We start from the raw sequence: 22,737 nt of genomic DNA, 5'->3' as shown, positions 1-22,737 counted from the left end.
CATTCCAATGGCGACACAAACCAAATGAGCGGAAGAATCGACAGAAGTTAATGGAAAAATAAATGGTCGGTATCAAGGAAATTTTGAGTTTAAAGCTTGCGCTGGTATCAGAGTGTTTTTCTAAAGCAGCTGCCTGCAGTCATATCACATCATGCTAAGATCTCCTCGTCTCTAACAAGCCTTTGCAGGGCCCGGCTGAATCACCGCCGCACCGCGGGGTTTGGCAGGGAGTGGGGGTGCCCGGCGTGCAGCGCGTGGCACCTTTCCGCAGAAGGGGCGTTGATTTCGGCATCGGAGGGACTACTGAACACCGAAACGAGGCGTGAAGCAGACGTTTTCAGCATCTTTTGGGGCTCTTACAGAAACCCTTGCACTTTTAGCAGTGCAGTCTGCTAGTCCCGATTTCCCACTGTCACCCGAAGCAGTGGGTACAGGGTGTCACGGCATGGGCTGGGTTCACAGGGCTCAGGCTCTGGAGAGGGCTCAGCACAGCAAGCACAGCCAGGAGAGGTCCCACACGGCACCAGCTCCAGAAGCCTCCGCGAAAGCTCACAGGTACCCAGGTTTTGGATGTCAGTCCTCTGCTGACGCAGGTTAACACACTTCCCGGGGCTCCCTACCCCGTCTGCCACGCACCGAAGACAAAGGCAAATTCCCCACTAGCTTCAGAAGGAGCAGGATCATCCCTCAGCTCCCCAAAACATCCAGGCAGAAGATTCACTCCACTACAAAATCTAGGATAACTGTGTAATGACTGAGTCTGCCACCTTCAGCTTACAATGTTTTTTAGCAGCAAATTTAAGTGTGTATTTGGAGTATATTTTATGATGTGATTGACTGTGGTGTAAATAGTGATGCATCAGAGGAACTCTGAGGAATAAATCACAAGTTTCTGTACTCTCTCCTATAAATACCCACTTTTCCTCTAATGCCCAAGAAGACTGCAACACAGATTTATTACTTACCTCCAGGCAAATTTGCTCTGAAATTACAATTCAGTAATAGAAGACTGACCCAAAAAAACCTGTTAGTAAAATATTGCGTGTGTACTTGGGCATGTAGTTAGGATTGTTAATATCAATTAATTCTGCTCACAGAGGAGGACTTGTTTTAAAACAACTTCATTTTTCTTCTGCATATATGTAATTACACAGCTGTAACTAATAGCCATAGCAAAGCAATCCGCCATCTAAACAACTAGCATTATTCTTCAAAGTATTACTTGTGCTTTTCTTCCTGTATTTTCTCAGTATGAGAGGTGATTAGTAGACATGATTAAATGTATATATCAAGCCTTTTATACCAAGCCCCGCTTTTTGGCTCCATTTTTAATGGTATATAGCAGTTTTCTGGACACAACAACTATTTTATTCTGCAATGCTGATATCAGTCTCCCCATATAGAATAAGATAAAATTTATTTCTACAGGATTTCACCACTACCACCCTTTTCTAATGCATGTTATCACTGGTATTCATTTCTTTTATCTTTGTGTAAACCATGTGCTCTATCACATTTGCCATTTTGTTTGGGTGACATTCCCATCAATCAAACGATTGCCTGTGCATGCACACAACAGGGTCTATGAAAATTTACCAAAAATTTCATTATGCTTCATAGCAGTCACTGGAAAAAAAATATTTCACATGAGAGGAAATTTTAGCAATGAAGAATCCCAAGCCTAATACAGACAAAATACACGTTTTGTCTGGCTGTATTTCACAGGGTTCAGCACTTTTTAATTTAGTATTTATAGAACAACAGCACACAGAATAAATATCAGCAGAACATATAGGTAACACTTGCCAGCCACCTATTTTAACAGGAATTCCTCAGGCACCAGCCTGGGTTTTGCTTCACAAGCAGATAACATCAACGCTTTCCAAAAGTAAATCTTGCTCTCCGGCAAGGCTGGCAAAGCGCTCCAGGTGCATGGCTTTAAGCTCTGCAAAGGTTCATATATTTGCCCGTTCTTCCAGGCAGCTGAAGGGAGGGGAAATACTGAATACTCACACATGCAGAGGAGGAATGGGAGATGGTTCATAATGGTAGCGTCCCTCATGATGTCTCGCATCAATTGGTACAGGAGGGTGGAATGCTGGAAAGAGGTGAGGCGGATCTGAAAAAACAAGCAAGGTTCCCAGATCTGAGTATCTCCAGCGACTCTTTAAAAACAACATTCGTAAAGACGGAACAGATACTGAAAAGCAGGTGTCATCAGCACTACAACTTACGGGTCACATTCTCCTTCCCTGTGGCAGTCAGTCAGGTCTGTTTGAGGAGAGTTTGGCCCACAGTGTTTGCATGAATATGTATTTACTAATTTTAATATTCTCTTTTTTTAGCTTAAATGGAAAGGGACGTAAAGAAGTCTTTAATAAGTAATTATGTGCCCATATGTGAAGTGTCAGATCAAAAGAACCATCAAGCCTTTCATAAGCATTCCTGATTTATTTATTTTTTATTAAAACAAGGAAAAAAACCCATCATCCCAGGACGAAAAGCCTAGGCAGAGAATACAATACAATAAAAAAAGGATATCCTCAGAGACGTACACACAATTCTACAATGGAAAGCAAAACTGAAGAGGCATGCTGGAGAAATTACTATCTGGAGTAAATCAGACAACAGAGTTAAAAGGGCAATGCAACTGGGAAAGGCTGTACTGGAGATGCTTAACAACTGCATCACACCAATGGCCTCATCCGGAGAAATGTGCCTGAGGACAAGGGGACTCATTTCATACACCACTCTTAAAAAGGAAGGGTGCTTTCTTTGTCCCCACAGCTGGAGACCTGGGGACCGACGGCTGCAGTAAGCTCCCCTGCCCCATCTCCTCCAAGGCTTTCACAAGATGGGGGTTTCTGCAGCTGCCAGGGCTCCTGTTCCCCACTGTTTCCGGAGAGCCTGGGCAACAAGACCAACAAAAGGGGGAATGCACCCCCGTTGCCCCCAAGGGCTCTGCCCTGAGGGGTCAAGCGCAAGCCCACCCCACAGCTCCCCACCTTGCCTCCCAGCTTTGGGGGACACAATGCACACAGACCACAGGTTGCACACAATGCACACAATGCACACAGACCACAGGTCTCTACACCAGCACACCGGTGTGATTTGTGTGCCTAGAGGAGGTTATTGCCAACCGTGCTGCTCACCGTTGTCTCCCAAATGTTCAAAGTCCAAACGAGATGCTGAGCATCTCCAGCAGCACGAAACAAACCCATCCTGCACAGTTATTACCCACTTGCCACTTTGGATGAAGTCATGTGTTTATCCGACACCAAAAACCGAGATTAGAATCCAAACATGGATTTACTAAAATGCTTCTAGAAAGAAAGAAAACTTTTATTATGCACTGGAAGTAAAACTAAGCCTATTTCAGTTTTGCCTGCTGACTCTTGAAGGTATCTTCTCTTTGTATTTCCTGCCTTTCTTATTCAGCAAAATGTAATCCTCCTCTTAGATTATATTATCTGTGAAAGCAGTTCCCTCATGCCAACTGGAGATGGTTAAAAAAAAAAAAAAAAGATTTTTCCCCTTTGTGTTTGTCAAAAGTTGCGTTGGTTTATTATCATGTTTTGAAGCAAGAGAAAGAACTAGAGGAACAAACCTCATGGCCCTGAGGGATTAAGTGGAGGGAACAAAGGGGAAATCGTGTAAATTCTGAGGAAATATTCCTAGTATTTCAGGAAAATCTGGAAACATCTGACGCAGCCTGTCCAATTTCATGGCTTGATTTTGCGAAACATCGCCAGCATGTGATCAGCCACAGCATATTTCTGCCGTTCACTGACTCAGGGCTTAGGCACCATAAATGAAAAGTAATTGTGGCTTACTACTGTGAGCTGGGAGGTCAAACTGGCGGTAGTTTTAATTCTGGTTCTGCTGCACCAACTGGACCTTGGCATGCAATCTGTTGCAAGCTTCACTCCCCATGGCAAGCACTCCTGGGCTTCAGCAGGAGTAAAGGAGTAAAGGTGGGTCACAGATGACCAAGTACCCCCGTGAACACACTGTCATCATCTGAGTGGAAGATGCTGGCTGCCACCTCCTAAAACACATTCCTCACCAGCTGCCAAGGTGGAGAAGGGGAAAAGGGGCATGAGAAGTGTATTTTAGCACAGCTCCCTGTCTGCCCTGTTCCCTACTTCGCTGGTATTTGACTACAGCAGCGTAAGCCAAAGGGAGGAGGTTTTAAAGCAGATGTCTGGCATTTTACCATAAAAACTCTGCCACCATTTTTTCAGCAAAGAAGTAAGTCACTCATGCCCTCGTAGATGCACAGGCATCCTCTGCCCTCTGTGTCTCTGAAGGGTGAGTCTGTGAAGCATGGGTGAGACCACAGACAGGACGGGCTCCACCTGGCCAAGGCAAGCAACCCCACTCAGGACACGGAGCCTCCTCACTGTCCCACCCTCGCCCAGCCTGAGCTCCTACCCATTAAAGCAGTCCCAATATTTATGCAGCAGAACACCATTTAACCCTCCTGAATGCGATCACCTATCTTCCCCATCTGGGAAATGGAAAATGAGTATTAAACGACCCAAAAAGGGCATCCCCTTTGTGGGGCCTGCGCAGTGCAGAGCACCAACAAGTTGTATTTAACACACAGGATATAAATCTTCAAGGACCTTTTTGAGTCCTCTCACATTAAGGCCCTTTGTGTATCTTGGTTGCATCTTGTTTGCAGTTTCCATCTGGGAAACAGCCGTACTCCATCACGGCACAGGGAGCTGTCTCCGTCAGCCCTGCACCGACCGGAGCAGAGCTGCATATCAAAACCCAACATAATTATCCATCTCACAGTTTATTATTTACACATGAGCAATACAGCTGCTGAACATCATAACTCAAGTGTATGTGTAATAAGTTACTACACTGTAGCCATCTCCTGTTCCAACCCTTAAGAAAAACCACATGATGACTTTTCCAAAGTCAGGCTAAAACTGCTGAAGCAGAATAAAGTGCCACTAAACCTGGCTACCTCCTATTTATCATATAATTTCCTGACTGATGGTTCCACAAACCAGCTGCTAAGTGCTGTGTACTCTACTGTCACCAGACTAACATGCTAAATGGGAGACAGGGAGAATAATGTGCAGAACTAGTGGAGTCAATTTTACAGAGAGAATTCAAATTCTGCCATGTTTGGGTCAGCCCTTGGCACAGAGGTAGGCAGTAAATTCTACATGCTTGGGGGTCCAAAACCACTCCACTTTGAAAAACATTGCATATTTATATGGAAAGACTCTTAGATCAAACAGAGACCTGCCAAAGCACCCATCGTCCAGGGCTTCACTTGGAATTCACTTGAAACTCCATAAAAATGTAATCTGTTGACATGTATTTATATGGAAATACATAGTAAGAAGTTTGCAAAGCAGTAACTCGGGATGTAGCCAGTTTCACTTTGCTTTTTCATATCACACCCAGTAACTATTTCATTAAAGGCACCATCAGAATATTACAGGCATATTCCAGTAACTATTTCATTAAAGGCACCATCAGAATATTACAGGCACATTCCAGTAACTATTTCATTAAAGGCACCATCAGAATATTACAGGCGCATTCTGCCGCTATTATTTATGCTGTAGCTGAGTAAAAAACGAGTTAGACTACTCATAGAACTGAGCCTGGACCTAGCTGACTCCTGGCTGTTTGTGAGACATGCTCTACCTATCTAGAAAACCAGGGGGCAACTTAGCGTAAAAGACAGAATACCTGCTCTGACTATAAAGTGTGAGGAACAAAACTCTTAACCTTAGCAAAGAGGAACTCCTCCCACCAAAACGAATCAACAAAATCTAAATTCCTATTCTGCGAGGGAAATTATTTATTAGCATTTGCAACTTCTTAAAAATTCTGACTGAGATGCAAACCACCACAGCATATGCCACGCAGTTTTCTTACAGACATGCAAAGGCAACCATGAACTCCTGGACCAATCCTTCAATTACATCCTTGCAGAGACTCCCTGATGTAAGTGTACAGTACAGGAGTCAAGACAGACAGATGCTGCCCGTGTATCTGGAGCCCTCAGCTCCAATTCAGCAGAAGTATCTGATTCTGTGCTTAAATTTCACTATTTTCAAGAACTTGTAAGGACATGCCAAGGCACTGGAAATACACTTAAACACATTCCTCACTCATTGCTGAATTTGGTAGCTGTTGCCACCTTCTGAATTCTCTGCTGCCTACTACTGTAAGATTCCTTCAGATGCTCTCCTGTCTCTTGCATAGCTAACAGGGTCTCCTCAAAACAAAATGGGAGATACAACGGCCTGAAATGCTACAAACTCATCAATTTTAGCACTGTGAGATTTTCTGGAAAATATGTCAATTTATGCTGACTTTTTGTTGTGTAAAACGTGCCTTTTTATTTCTTCTTCAAGAATCTTTCCTGCCTTCTTAAAGACAGTGAATAGGAAAATCTCTCTCAAATTACAATCACTCCCATACAGGAAAAAAGAAGAGACCTTACACTTGTTCTCTGAAGGTCGGCAACCTAGGGCTCCGCTGCAGCATCAAGGGAAAGAAACTGGGAGAAATGACAGGTATGGTCCTTGCTGCTGAACTGCAAACCTGAACTGAAGTCTGATGAGATGAAGCTGGCAGCAGCAATGCACTGCAAGACTTGGTGGAAAGGTAGATGATGCCAACTGGCTCAAAGGTGCTGTGCAACATCTTGAGACAACAGCAAAGAGGTTGGGCTGCTCCGAAGCTCACTGGAGTTAAGGGTAACTTCTCTGTAGACTCTGTAGTCTCTCAAATAAGCCTTACTCAGTTATGGGATCACTACATTTGGAAAGCTTGGCTGTGGTAATAAGGCTAGTAAAACTCTGCCCTCAGCTAACCGACTTGCTCAAGAACCTTGTGATTCCTGCCAAACCCTTGAGGAAGACGGCTGCTGAAATGACAGGCTGTGTTTTTCAGCACATCAAGAAAACATTTGCTACTGTAGAAAACGCCTGCATCAGCTTGAACGCACCCAGTGTGGCCCCGATGCCTGCACCTGTGTGGTGCGATCAGGACCAAGCCAACACAGGACTCCAGCCCAACACAGGAAGCCCTTGGTATGTTTTAGCAGATTTGTCCTCAGGACAATCAGCTCACCAAATTAAATGTCAGAATTGAGGCAGGTGCAAACCTCTATCTCAGATATAACCTCATTTGAGGTGAAATCTCCTTCCTGCTTAAATTCATTATGGTCTTGACGCTGAACTCGGTGGTACCAAGCTTTCACAACAGATGTAACAGGAACAGTATCAGGCAAAATATAGCCTCCCCTCTAATGTCTTTTCAATACGCAGAACAGTTTTGAAGAGTTTGCCAGCAAATTTCTACACTTCCTTTGGTTCCTAAGCTGATCACCAGATGGGAATTTTCTAATATTCAGGTTTGCAGAGTCCCTAAGGGCACCACTGTTTCTTCACGTACATTCACTTCAACTGATCTGAACTTAATGGTATTGCCAGGTTTTATGGCAAGAATTAGGTTCTTTTTTGCCAAGCAAAGATCCTATGTTGGATTTCTGTTTAATTACAGCTTGCATTAGGGCTCAATAAGAGCACATGTTGTCTTTGGGGGGTTTTTTAGGTCTCTTTCAGAAAGGGGTGAGTTATGTTCTCCACGTATGCTTATACAGAGGCTTTAATCAGGAAGAAAAATGACTGAGCCACAGCCACACGTTAATGCATGCACTTAACTTTGTGCACTTTGAAGAGTCTCCCTACGGTGACGGGGGTTGCTGCTTCAAGTGTGGCTGGTTGCCATCTGAAGCACTGCTTCTTTGCAGGCTGATCCACAGATGTGCTACAGCCAGTTATCTCAGGAGGCTTTTCCGTGTGGGGGTCCGTCCGTGTGTGCGTGCATACACACGCACGCTTCCGATGTGGCAACCGTCGCATTGACAGCGACGTGACTACTCACTATCTGACTTCACAGAGGAGGAGATTTTAAGTAGGAAGAAGAAAAAGCCACAGCAAAACCAAGAAAAAAAGGCAAATAAACAGATAAAGCCAAGAAATGGACAGAAGAAGAGTGAGAAAAAGAATTTTTAATTGGTAAGTCCTCTCCGTTTCGGTAATACTAAAAGTTAATTGTTGTAACATACAGTAGATGTAACACTTTCAGAGAAAAACCACAATTTTCAATCAGATCACATCCTTTCCATGTGTCTGTGTGTATTAATGATGATCAGACTTCCCCTCCCTACCCTCTGCTTGTGCTTGCACAGCCTGTACACTGATCTTAAAAATAAACCACAGGAGTTCCAGGCCAAACCTCACAAACTAGAGCCCAGCTCCAACTCTGTGCCTCTTGTTACAGCCGAAAAATAATTTCTACCTTTGTGAAACTGAAAATTAAGACTTCAGGGCATCTTAGATCCCTGTCATCCATTTTGCTGCTTTTTAGTTTGTAAACTTAAAACACCTTGTGAGAACATGTTTTATTGTTTTTAGTAGTTCCACAACAACCATCAGGCCAAACACATGAAGGAGGAGCAGTTATCGGTGTGCTGGAAGAAAAGTGGCTGGAAATTATTTCATCAGCTGGCACTGAGAGGTCTTTAATACGCCAAATTTGCTGCAGGTACTGGCTAAATAACTACTGGATTTATTTCAGTTTGAACGTATTATTATTCCTCCCAGTCACTGCAACTCTGCTGTCTGAGGAGCAGGACTGCCTTCTGGAATACTAACTAAACTTCAAGTCCATTCAGCTGATTCCAGTGTTCCCTGCCGTTCGCCCATCCAAAACAGAAAAAGAAAAAAAACAAATCAGTAAGAGACAGACTTGCAGGGTAATAAACATAATGCATGTACAAAACACCTTGGACTGAAATGTCTCAAATTCTTGAGGAACAGAATTTGCGGTTCATCACAGCCCCATGACTTACAAGTGACTTTCCACTGGGCTGGACTCACTGGTTAGCAAAGGAAGGACTCCTTGTGCTGCCCCGACCATGCAGTCGTCAACTTGCCTGGGGAGCGGGGTGGGCACAGCACTGCCACCCCACTGCCTCCCCAGGACACACATTTTCAGAGGAGGAAAGTCAAGGCACAACGCTAGCATAGTATGCCCAAGAACAAACAGCAAATTGGTAGAAATGCACCAGGAATATCCCACCCCAGTGGCTTCTTCCACCCAAACAACACTGGCTACTTCATCCTATAAGCAACCTCAGAAAACCCTCATGAACATGAGCAAGAGTTGCATATAGTCAGCATCTGCACATTGACCAGTGCTTTCAGGAAAAGCTGATGATGATGAGACAGCCTCATCACCATGTTACTTGGAGGGAAAATTGTTTCATCTAACGCAGCTGGCTCTTGGTACAGCACAGCTCATCTTTTTCATAACCTCTGGATCCCACGCAGCATTTCTTAACTAACTTAATAACGTGGTCTCCGCAAGAAAATGACAAATTGTCCTCTGCCAGGAAGCTGACAAAAGAAATCCCTCCCTCCACTACCTCCGATGGACTCTGCAGTGAAAAAATAATTCAGCTTCTGCCTTGCAACACACTTGCTGTTTTGTTGTTGCTCCCCCTAACTTCTTGTGAACCATGTGTCAGTGCATCCTCCAACGCTTAAAAATCGCCCGCCCCAATTATGGAGAACAAAACAAGCATCCATGTTTAACTCTCAACAACTCCAGACAAACGATTTCACCCAGCTGCTCAGGAATGCTTCCCACCTTTGATTACACATGTGTATGAAGGAGCACATTCTCAGCGTTTCCTTCTGTAGGAGCAGCAAGTAACTGGATGCATAACCACAATATGTACACAAATAATTGGTACCTATGTACCTGTGCATACGCACTTCTGGAACACACAGCAAATTCCAGTGGTTGAATATAAGCTACAAAGTGGAAACTAAGGAAATGAAAAGATTATAAAAGAAATAAATCCTGATCCACGCTGGAGAGAACTAAAGGAGAAATCTCACAGCAAGGCTCTCAACTCCAAACTACTAAGCAGAGGTTTAATGTGGGCTTCCTGACCAGTGGGAACAAGGAGCTGCCACACAACAGCTTAGTTATTCCCTACGGCTCAACACAGCTCAAGGAAAGCATTCAAATGCCCTGCTATCAGCTGCACGCCTTAACTCAGCAATGACAAATATCTGTAAGATGCAAAGGTAAATGTGGCTAAAGAGAGGTAACAGAAAGTTAGAAACTAGAAAAAAAAATCCAAAAGCAACCTTGTATGGCTGCTGATTTGATGGGGGAACAAATAAAGACAAGTTGGGTAATTCAGCGAGCTTTGGTAACATCCTTAGAAGTTTATAAAGCAGCAGCGTGAGTCAGTCTGCAAATGTTATTTGTTTAAATGGTGCTTTGGAGACTTGTGTGATCTTCTGTGTACCAGAATCAAGTTTAAAAGCTATTTGAAAGGCCAAACCTCAAACAGTTGGGTATCAGTATAGCATGATGAAAATCACTGTAGCTAAACAGATTTCCAGCAGCTGAAGGTCTGGACCACAGGGTGAAAGACTTAGAAATAGGTTATACTTAGCAGCTTTGATGAGTAATTTATGGCATGATAGGAATTAGAGAGGGAAAGTATAATTAGCTCAATTATGTCTATTTTTAGATATTAAACCAGTTCAGATTCTATGGGATGCACAATCAGATGAACACTCGGAGAGATTTTTTTTTTCCCTGCTGTTCAACCTGATTTTTTAAAATTTCATCCAAATATTCATACTTATTTAACTTCTCTCCGTAGCATCCCTAGCAATTACTCTCCTCCTGCGGTGTTTACACTTTTGAAGCTCTTGCAGATGAGCAGATAGTTATCACATGTGCTGTCAGGCCACTTGATAATATACATTTATTGCATCCTTTAATCTCTATGTCCATATTCTAAATTAATCACAGTCACTTGGTTTTGCTCCCTGGGTTTCTTCGAGCTTGGGAGAGATATATAGTTGTCACCCTTCCACTCTTGGGCATCAGGTTTTCATGCAGGCTGACATGACACTGTTTAGGAGGAGGCAGCCTCAGAAATTTATAATACAAATAACCTATTTCTGTGAATTTCTCTTTCCAGTAGGAGTATGTGTTTCTTGTACACAGTCTCAAATACCATTACTTTTCGTTTTCCCACTATGAGACAGTGCCTTCATCATGTGGCACTGACCTACCCTACCATTTCTAGGGGACTGCTGGTGAAATGGGCACTGCTCAAGTCAAGCAACGGAACACAAACTGGCTCTTGATTATTACTTCTTGACATTTCTAAATTCTTGACTTTAAGTTGCTTCCTTCCTCTTTGTTCCCTCATCCTCCCTCAGCTGCTTAGAGAGTTTCTCCCCTACATTTCATTTTTATGCTGGGTATCTTTTTGTTTCAGATCATTACTGAAGATGGAAAGTATGGCGAGTTCCCTTAATTTGCCCTATTGACATTCATCCTAAGTGCTCATTCAGCTTATTTTTGAGAATGTCATTTTGTCGATATTTCACTCAATCTGAGTTAGTTTTTTCAAGCCAAGCTTTGAGGCAAATACTTTTAATGAAGAGGGCCATACTCAAATTACACCACTTCCCTGTGCCTCAGTCTGGTCACTGTTAACACAGAGATATCCCTTCTGAGACACTCAGACCCTCTTCAGTGAAAAGTCCCAACAAAGAGCTAGAATAACAGTATTTTATCCACTACCCATTATTTCTTTAATTCTTTAAAAAGATAGGTTCAATTGCCTAAAACTGCTCATTCTTTACAAACCTCTCTCGGGTTTTGCTCGTGATCTTTTTTTAAGTTTGTTTTTCTTTACAGACAACTTTTTCTTTGTTTCCTATTACTCAGAGGGTGAGAGTATCCGCTTTAGATATAACCGTGCTTTTTGTGGGTTTTTAGGATCACTGTTCGGATCCCCACCAGTTCCCCTTCCCCACCAAGCAGCTTTTCTCTCTACAGCATATGGGAAGTTCCTCACAAAGTCCTATCAACACCTTCACCTTCATCCCCTCTCAGCAGACATAGTGGCAGGATCTGGTCTACACTTCTCTTGCTTAGGGAACTAAGTGCTGCTTACCAAAAGCGGCCCAGCCTTTGCATCACCCACTTACAGCTCACACCACTGCTGAGAAATGGGATGAAGGGCACGTATGTCCGAGCATACTTGTTTAAAAAGACAAATCAAGAAATCGGAGTCAACCACCTCAGCTTGATTAACACTCATGGTCCTTACACCCCGTGAGGGCAGCCCCAAGTTAGCAGCATGTTGTGTCAAATCCAGATGCTGCACCTGGTTGCATCAGAGCTGCGGAGTAGGGGCACCAACTGGCTGCAGAACCAGCTCCAGCATCTCCTGAGCTCTCCTGCCCACACCGCCTCCTACTCGCACAAGCCTCACTGCTAGGACTCCAGTGTCACGGGCTCCGTGGGTAGGTCCAGCCTCATCAGAGAGGAAAACCACTCCCATTAATGAGAGAAAAGGAAAAATGGAAGAACGGAGACACGAACAGGCAGGAGCATACAAATGCAGTAGCAGGCAAAGCAACCCATGGCATTAGCAAAATTCTTCTGCATAGCAACAGCACAAAAGCAAACTCTTCAGGGCAGTTTCCATCTCTATATCACCTGTCTACAGTGCTTACCACAACAGGGCCCCCCAGTCTCTGACTGACCTTTTGGCACTACCACAGATGGTACAACAGCATCGCTTTCACCAGCTTCCAGTCCAGGCAGACCAGAGGAAAAGTTACATTACCTGCCTATGCACGGCCATGTTTTTCAGTTTGGTGATTAAGGGACAAGATGGGAGAAAACATAGAATAACGTGGAGCACAATCACACAAATATGAGAGAAGTGAGAAAGGACCATTCTTCTGCACCTCTGGGTAGGCAAGGAGGCACTGAAGAGGAGGCCACTGCTTTTAATTCCTCTCTTTACATCCTAGAGGAGAAGCCAAAGGTGCTATGAGGACACAACAGGAGACAGAAGAGGGGAAAGATGGCCAAGTTAGTATGAGGCACGCAGACCACCATTCCCTGACACACGGCCAACTGCCACAGGGAGGCTACAGACACCGAAAGTTTAAATGGCCTCAAGGGGAAAGTCACAGAAAAGAAATGCAGTAAGGGTCCAAATGTGTAGAAAACACTTATGGACCAGGAAATTCCTGGTCTGCAAATTTTGGGAAGTTGGGAGAGTGCCTGGGGGCAAAAAGAGAGGAGAATCACGTTCTTACATTAACTCCTGGGCATCTGCTTTTGGTCACTGCTTGGAAAGGATACCAGGCCAGATGGACCTGTGGTGTGGGCCAGAATGGTCCCTCATGCTCTGTGCACTCCTGGCATGTTCCCCAAGGCCGAGATGGTTGCAAACCCCTTCCCCTGACACTCAGCCAGCACATCACCAAGAGCAGTGCCCGAGCTGTGGGACTTCAGCCCATACAGTTCTGTGGCACAAGCATGAAGACTTCCTGAGCCTGTAAAAGCCCATCTTTCAGTTGTATGTTTGCACAACACGCGGCACAAAAGAGGGCTTTGGTCTACGGCTAATGTCAAGCACATGGTGGAAATAAAAATAACTCAAGATGTCTATCCCCTGCCCACCGAGACACAATCCTCCCTTCAGCATTTCTGTGCAGAGTTCAGACGCAATCTGGCTATAGGAAAACGGGGGACTTCACGGGGGACTTCATTTACCCTCCGACAGAAGAGGAGACAGCTCTCCTCAGTCCCACCCTCTGGCAATCTTGGAGCTTTTCCAACGCATTAAGCATCAGTTTCCCGCCAGTGGAGTGTTTGATGCTCTACTAAATGCAGCGGCCCTCAGAGAGGTATAGTAACCCTCCATATGGAAAAGCCGTTTGACACAAAGGTTGGAGGTCAAAAGTTTAAATGTTCGTGACAGAGACGACAGCAGTCCTTTTCTGGTCAATAACATCAAAGGATTTGCCAGCTCTTAATGCTACTATTGTCGCTTGTTTGGATCCTATTGAAATTCTAGCATATTTATTGCACTCCAGGAGCATAAGGACTTTTTGTTTGTTTTAATCTCTATGCTGAACCCAAGGAGTCTGAAGTGTTGTGACTCCCCTTGCTCCCGAAGAGAATGCACGGGGAAACAATGCCAGAGGATGCGGCATTGTAATCCCAACCAACTTGGCGCTTTCTTCCCCACCAAAAAATATAAATGATGGATGGAAACATATGGTCTCTATTGGACAGGGCTGGAAATCTCTGCTCCTGAACTCCCCACATGACCGGCTTTAATTGTTTTGTGCTATGGCAGGGGGTGAAAAGCGCTCCCCACCAAAGATCTCCGTTTTGCCAGTCATTGTTGAGAAACGTTGTGCTGCAGCCGACTAAGACTCCCATCAGGCACAACTGTGGCGGAGCCGGGAACAGCAGTGAGGTTCTCCGAGACGAATTGTAATGCCATAACCACAAAGAGTATCACTTCTCCCAGCCCTCCTTCGCTCTCTGAACTTCTGCTTGCGGTTAGGCAGAAACTTATTACCAGAGCTCTGCAGTGCATGTTCCAAGCATTGTATCAGCCATCGATACCTCGTGCCTTGCCAGGAGCAGGATCCAAGTTCATTTGTTACTACCTTCCTCAGATTCCTGTTCCCCTCTCCACAATGAGGATTAGCAGTTTAAGTTATGTTGCTGACCTCCAGCTGGCTAGGCAGAAACAGATGTCTGCGCACTCGGGCACGATCTTATTTCAAAGTGGGGACTCTGGGTTACTAATGACGTTATAAAGGCAATAGCATATGTTGGCTCTCAACAGTCCATTGTCTAATTGGGATGGTTTTAATCAAATATGAATGTACCCAAGTTTTCGCAGCTAATGAATAAATCCCCTTTTTAAATAACGACAGTAATTTTGAGCTCTCCATGGAGGCAGCATCCCAAGGAAGCCTACATGAGCAGCAGTCATCACAGAAGGCCCGTAAGAGGCTGCAGCAACATCCGCCGCATCCCAGTTCATTATTTAAACAGCTCCTAACTGCCCTTCCCAGAGGTAAGCTGCAGCCAAATTGTTTTCCTTCACTTCACAAACCAGATATGCACGGCTTATGTGAACAGCCCGAAAGTTTACTTTAGTCTCTGTTTAAATACCTTCTACCACATATTTCAAACAAACAGTTCACTTCATTAGAAAGGCAAACAGCGTAGCCGCAGAATACGAGCACTTGAGGAGAACCACGCCGGGCAGAGAAATCCTCTGCCCCTGAGTAAACACTGCGTGCTCTGCAGCTCGGGCAGCATCCGCCTGCAACGCCACTTCAAAAGCCTTTTCACAAATACTTCACACGGCTGTTTGTAAGTAAATGATAACCCTGAAGAGATTATCTGCAGGGCTGAGAGCGATGACTATCACTACCACTGCATAGGCAAAAAAAGAAAAGCCAAAACCTTCGCTGCCAGCCCTGGGTGAGTTATGAAACCATAATAAACTCAGTGGTGATCCAGTAGCATCAGCTAAACTGGAAAAGCAGTGCTGCTTTGGTAGCCTGCTTTGGTGTACTAGGCTCCACAAAGGGAAGCAAGTTTTACCTTAGCAATGGAAAGGTTACCGCACCTCCATCGTTATTTAACCGAGTCCTTAAATTGGCACACAGCAGAGAGTTGTACAAAAGAGCAAGAAAGCTGCACAGCCAACAAACCGCCAGATAAAGCCCTAAGCTATTTCTTTCTGGACAAAATACACATGGTGATTTGAATGCCCCAGGAGCATACTCTCAAATCCCAGAAACAACTATGAAAGGAGGAGGAAATAAAAAGACAACCAGACACGGAGAGAAGAGGTGAGGGAAGGCAGCCAGTGCTAGGAGGCTCCTGTCCCCTGCCCTCCCCACCGCACGCCCCTGCAGCTCCGCGGGACACTTGCCGCCGAGCAGGGAATACACCCTCAAGAGAGCAAAGCGGCTCAGAAACAGAGTTTGCTGACACTCCCTGCTGTTTTTACTGCTTTGTGCCAACTGAAAAGTTTTAATCAAAATACTGGCATTTGCATATTTGAGGGAAAGGCAGCTCATTATAAGCAAAGGCACTCTCACCATGTCCATCACTACCATCATCACTGGAGCGATCACAGCAAGCTACCGGGACGGCATCTCTTGGCATCAGTCATGAAGCACAGACCCATGGTATGCCCAACACTTTAGCACAGCATTAAAAAATGTATTATCAACTATCCATATGCTCTTAAATCCATTCTCAGTCAAAAAGAAACAACCAAAAAATCTAAAAATCCTCCAAAAAGTTCATGAGCAGAGACCGTACCTGGCTGTAGGTTAACGGTTCACAAGCTGTGAGAGTGCTGAAGTTATTCCAGCTGGCATATAAAGAGGAGAGGAACAGATAACATTTTTATTAGGGGGAATCAAGTATTGTCAAATATGGACATGAATGTTAGGACACCTCCGCAACCACAGCTTTAACCTTGCAGTGACTCAAAACGTAATTTTCAGTTATTTTGATTCTCAGGGTGAAACTAAGTCCCACTAAGTCAATGACTGGTTTATCATTAATTTCAGAGGAGGCAGTGTAGGCAGCTCTTGTGATTTTATCATGAGTCTTATTTTTCTTTTCAGTGTTTTGGGGGTTTTTTTAAGCTCCGGTCTTTTCAGTCATGTCACTAAGCAAGAATCTCAGCTTTCATTTAAAAAAAAAAAAAAAGTAAAACAACCAAAAAACCCACACGTATGTTCCCAGCTGTTATGGTTGCAGAGAAAAGCTGGAAAAAGTAAAACTTCCAGGTTTCATAACCTGTGAGCAAATAAAAAGATCCAACAAAACCACACATGAGCAGGTATGTAGTACAGGATCTTTCAATAGGTATGTACGCATTTTGCACACTCACATACACAAAATTATTCTTTTGAACACCTAGATACGTGGGGATGGCTGGACAGTGCATCTGTGTTACAAATGGTATCTGTTGGCATTAAAATCTGTGGTTTTTAACTGTGATCATCTTTAAAGTTGCTTGCACAGGTTTTGGTCCATACCAGAACTGCACATCACGTATCAATGATTTTTTTATTTGACTACATAGATGTTTCCTGTATAAAGGCTATTTTTTTTTTTTTGCCCTCTCTATTAACAGTTGAGGATTCTTCTACATTCTGCTTTAAGACCATAATCTGGGTTTATGAGGATTATTTACTAAAAAACGTGAGGTAGAAAGATCCTTTCTGAGCATTTTAGTGGAAAGGCTGAATTTAGGTTTAAAGTGGAAATAAAAAAGCCCCTAAGTTTCAGCATGAAGAAAATAACAGTCTTAGCTCTTCGAGTGGCTGCGATAATACAAGCAATAAATTTACTATTATTATTACAATTGATAACACAAGCTGAGCTAATGGAACTACAATATCTTCTAAAGCAGTTCTTGGAGAGCTGATAATATTAACCTTTAGGTGCCAGGAGTTGGGGATTTCCCAGCGTACCAAGCTCGTTGACTTACTGACACTAAAAATAGGACTCTAAACCCTGCTGGCTCTTCTGGGCTATGTACGAACAATATGATGTTTTTCAAGCAACTCTGATCCATTCAGAAGGGTAAAAAAAAAAAAAAATCAATTTCTTTCAAGATGTTTATGGCCTGAGGCTTTTCCAATACAAAAAGGGGAAAAACAATTTATTTTTTATTATGCCATTCCCCAATCTTCAACTTGAAACAGACCACTTCCGTACAAGTTTTTTACAACATTCCAGTGACTCCTCTGTTGCAGTTTTTTGTTCCCTAGCACATTGAGCTACTAGCTGAAATTTGCCTGGCCATTCTCCTTAAAGCATCTTTGGTACGAATAACTAAGTAGTACAAGACTTAACAGACAACAACACTGTCTATTCCTTTATTGCACATATTTATTTCATATATTATTAATAGCAAAATAAGAAGAGTTTGCATGTACAAGTCCCAGTTCTACCTTCTGTTTGATCATCCAAATCAAGGAGGAGATGCACCAGCTCGCCCTGGTATTTAAAAGACACCCCCTCAATTTTATTTCTCAGAGTGATCTCACTCAGCTTCTGCAAGATGTTATGCGTACCCAAACAGCACATGGTTTTGTTAGTTGGTGGTTCAAGGTGCCAGAGTTAATCTAAGCTCCATCACAAGCACCAGTCAATAGACTACAGTTTTCCTTCCAAATCCAGTACACCCTCTTGCCACAAATGGACAAGCTCCATGGGAGAGTCAGTTCAGAGATAAGGAGATACTGCATCCTCTGACCCACAAACACAGAGAAGAGTCCTAGGAACACAGAAAAAACATCATCCCGTCTTTCTCTGCAAGTGTTATTTCTGCTCCTTTCTTTGCTTGAGCAGTCTGCCATTAGTTTCATTTCATCTACCCATACTGCAGCAATAAAAACCTCAAATGAGCTAAAGAGAACAACTCATGTAAGCATCTTATGAATGTACTTTAAAGAGTGAAATACATAATGAGCATTCACTGAAGAAATACAGGTCTCTGTTTTAGCTCCACGAGAGATCACCGTGGCTTGTCTTTTCCGAGTGTTTAACTTCGGGTGACATCTCTTTGGAAAAAATGACCTCTCACTTGATGCCCAAGCCCAGGGTCATCCTCAAGAGACTCTCAATCACGCTTGAGTTCAGCAGCCTTCTTGATAGAGGAATGTGAACAAGCAGCATCAACAATAGCCTGTGCTCCTAGATTCCTCTTGGTGACATATTCTCATTAGTCAAAACAAGATGGCAACACTTCACTGATGTTTACAATAATGGTGGCACAAGCTGCCCTTCAGTGCAGATGAAAAGCAACTAAGAGGGGCTTGTCCCTTTCTTATGTGCAAACATATAAAGAAGCAACAAGTATATTTAGTATTTTCTTCAGTTCACCAAAATGGATCTCCAGAACTTGCTGAACAGTCCCAAATGGTTAAAGCAGGTAGGAGTTGGAAAGCTATTTTTCATAGGCCTGCGGATTCATTAGTACATCATGGGTAGAATTTGCAGGGAACCAAGGACAGAGACAATCGTCAACAACAAACCTTGAACTGGGACGCAGTGAATGATCCTATGATGAGGTACAGTAGAAGCTGAGACCAAGAGAAGATGATTCAAAAGGACTAGCAACTACCACCTTCTCCTTCACACACAAGGCTGGTCTGTTCTAGCAGAAATCTAAGGCGCTGCTTCCTAAAGCACCCAGGCTGTACGATCCATTCCAGGCAGATGTGGCATGTAAATTCTCAGGACAAGAGGTACATGCCTTTCCTCCCCCCTCACCTGAAAGATTTTGAGAAGGTCAAAGTGAGGAAGCAACAACGAGGATTCAACGGAGTTGAGAGTCAACACTTGAGCACCAGGCAGGCTCTCATGGGTGACTATGGGAGGGCTGACCCACCGTGCCAGCCACATGTGGGGACTTCTTGGCCAGGTGGGAAAGCGGTTTTCAAGATGAAAAGCTCCCTTTGGCTGCCTTTGCTTCTGGCATTCGTTCCTATTTGTATCTGATTACAGATTTGGCGTAGAATTTACTTTTGGAAAAAAAAAAATTCAGGGAAGAGTCTCTTTTTCAGACACGGGCTTAGAGAGAAAAAGAGAGCCTCATGCTCCTTCCTCTCCCTGCTCCTGAGCTGCACGTAACAGGGTGGGGGTCAGGAGGGCAGCAAACCCTCTGTAAATAATCCCCAATTAAGTTTGTTCTTAACTGAAGCACTTGGCTCGTGGGCAGATGCTGTTTCTCCTGCACACGTGAGCTCAGCAGAGAGAAAACCCTGGCTTGAAGCTGTGTGCCTTGAGCAGAGGGAAACTCCTTGTTCCCTGGAGCTGAGCTGGTGGGTGAGAAAGAGCATGAAGACCACACTGAAATGAGAGCTACATTAAGGGGACTTGCGTAAGTCCTGATTTGCACCGATGGCTGGCTATGTACACGGTAAGACTGAAATAAGCCTGACTGAGAATCCAGTTCACTTGCCTCACTTATACAAACCCAGCAAAGCATACAGCATACTCTGAATGTAACAATTTTTGGGAACTCTGACGGAGGCCTGGCAGAAGAAGAAACTTAACCAACCCAAAGCAGCCTTCTCAAGTGCTGTGTTGTGTATTCAGTTCTTTAAGGAAGGCATTTCTACCAGGACCAGGGACATTTGGTACATGTATGGAGCAGCCCACTGAGGCTTTGCCTGCATGCCAGAGATGTGACCAGCACGTGCAGACACCAGAGAACAGTGAAGCTCTCCCGAGGACTAGGAGCTGCGTCTCCCACACACGAGCCATACAATGATCTGGTATGCTCCCACAGCCCAGAAATGGCAAGGACAACTAAGCTGTCTCTGGGACTACCCCTGCAGCCACAGAAAGAGGCCACAGCCTCTCTCCTCTGCCCTAGCAACCCTCCTCTCCTGTTCTCTCAGCACAGCCCCCGGCCACTGCTAGTACAGCAGGGACAGTGGAGTGGGACAAGAAGCCTGGAGCTGCTGACCCCCCATGAGCGAAGCCATGCTTGCACTGTATCTGCCCAGTCTGGTTCACAGGGTCCCAGCAAGAGCGGAGCTGTGGTAACACAAACCCTGGCATCACAGCTGTGCTCCTGGCCTGTTGATTCAGACAGTGAGCCCAGAGCCGGGGTAGCCTGCACGGTGCCCATCGGCATCAGCACCTGAGCTGGTGGGGCACCGGTGGGCACCAGCACCAGCACCAGCCGTGCCTGGGACTGTGATGGACTCACGGGGTCCATGCTAACTCCCTGGCCTGAGGGTGAGTGGGAACAAGCCCAGCCACAGCTGGCAGGATGCTAAACTAATGCTCCAATTATGCTCCCAGGGCAGCGGTGAGCAGAGCCAGCACCTCGAGCGGGGCACGGCTGTACTAGGCACTCTTCGACATATACGGACACATTAACCCCCCCATAGAGGCTCATACCTTACCAGCCCTTAGCAGACTGAAGGCTAAAGCAGGCCAGGGAGTTTCCAGCCTGTCAAATAAAATATAGAGGTGTCTGCTGGGAAGAGCTTTTCCAGCCAATGTTCTCTATTTAATAACCCAGTGTCTCTTCATAGGGTGTTAACCCTACCATGGAAAAGAGGGGGGAAAAAAAGGAAAAAAAAAATCAGACTTTGGACATGATCCAAAACCCACATTCCCAAAGCAGCTGAGAATCACTATGGGGACAATTAAGAACACAGTGTTTTTTTCATGTGACAGCTTCAGACTGAAACCCCCAGGCACTGGCATGTTGAACTGTGCGTTTCAATCCTGCCACACTGCTCCAGCAATAGCATCTGGAGTGGTTGCAGCAGCCACTGCCGCCATAACAGGTATTACTTTTGCTGCCAAAACAGCTGGGGAAGAGGTATTGGCAAAGATCTGGCGTACGGATGTGTGCAAGTGCTTTTGAACTTTCCCCCCCCTCACCGCCTCCCTTGCTGGCAGCGGCCTATGCCAGTACAGACACTTTGAAACTACAGACAAGAAAGAACACAAAGTTAGTTAAAGGAGGATCGGAAAATAAAGTAACATCTAAAGAGAAAAAAAAATCCCCAACAAGGCAGACTCCAGCATAACTGCAGGTTTTAGGAAGCATGGGAGGAGATCTGTGTGGATAATAAGCAATACTAGGGAAACTCTGTGAGAAGGCCTCACAGAGCTCATTTGTTGCTGAAATAGGTACAAATCTGGCAGGCAGCAACTGCAAAGAGTAAGAAAGGAGAAGGGGAAAAGAGACCGGAGCTTGGCTCAGGGATGAAGAGAGAGAGGGAAGCTGGCCTCCCGCCAGGATTTTTGTGAATGGGTGGGTATGTAGTATCCATTTCCTCCCAGTTCCAGGGGGGAAAAAACAACAAGAGGGTAGGGAAATGCTTCGAGTGATATGTTATTTGGTCATGCTTCAAAAATGTGCATCTACTGTCACACATTTTGATATTTTCCTGGTATTATGGGTATTTTCTAGCAGCCTGACTTCTTTCTTAACAAAGGTATTTTTCACAGTGTGCTGAATGTATTCAACTTTTACACACTGTCTATTCATAAAAAATGCAAGCCCTTTAAGTGAAAAATTCTGAATTTATGAGTATAAAAGACTTTAATGTACCTTAACTGTCTTAAATTCTCATGCTGATTTCTGCCGAGCTAACATTTTCTTCTTCTAGCATAAAGGGAGAGCAAGGAGTGTTGCAAGAAGAGGCAATTTCACAGGTGTTGCAAAAATTACAGTTGCTCCAAAGTATATTTGAAGCATTGTACTGTATTGCTGGCCAGATGAAGAAGGAAAGAACATCTGATGACGAAAACACTGAACTAGACACATGAAAAAAATTAGACCTCTAATATGGTGAGGTTTGGGGTGTTGCTGTTTTTTCCCTGGCTGTATGATTCAAGTCTTGTCTTTCTCTTTCATTGTTTGGATCTAGTTTTTCATTATAAATGTTTCTTAATTATAAAGCACATGAATTGTGTGGTGGAGATATTCTAAGCTGAAATAATCATGTACCATTGAACAGATTACAGCAATTTGAAAGTCAGCTGCAAAACAAAGCAAGGAAAACTGTTTAGAATACGTCACAGAACTCAGAGAGAACGAATCTAAGAGAAAGGAGTATGCAATAATTAGAGCCAAGACTGAAAGAGAAGGGCCTAAAATTAGGCTCCTCAGCAGAGACTGAAGTACACAAGTCACAGATTTCCTGAAGCTATGGTTCCCTAAAGTCAACATGCTTGAAAGTGGGGAAGAGGGCTGTCTGACTTCAAGAGGGGTAAATTTTCACCTCCAATTTTCAGATATATTTATTATTC

The 22,737-nt window shown here is 44.2% G+C and overlaps 1 protein-coding gene across 1 annotated transcript in view; it reads right to left on the bottom strand.

The window, feature by feature from the left end:
* GLI3 (GLI family zinc finger 3) overlaps positions 1-22,737 on the bottom strand; it is a 208,799-nt gene that overhangs the window by 91,350 nt on the left and 94,712 nt on the right. The window contains exon 4 of the mRNA XM_074843243.1: positions 2,014-2,119. Within this exon, the coding sequence (XP_074699344.1) occupies positions 2,014-2,119 (106 nt within the window). The remainder of the gene's footprint in view (positions 1-2,013; positions 2,120-22,737) is intronic.

Source organism: Strix aluco, chromosome 1 (genome assembly GCF_031877795.1).
Source record: "Strix aluco isolate bStrAlu1 chromosome 1, bStrAlu1.hap1, whole genome shotgun sequence".
Classification (NCBI taxonomy): Eukaryota; Metazoa; Chordata; class Aves; order Strigiformes; family Strigidae; genus Strix; species Strix aluco.
This window is presented reverse-complemented; position numbering and strand designations above follow the sequence as displayed.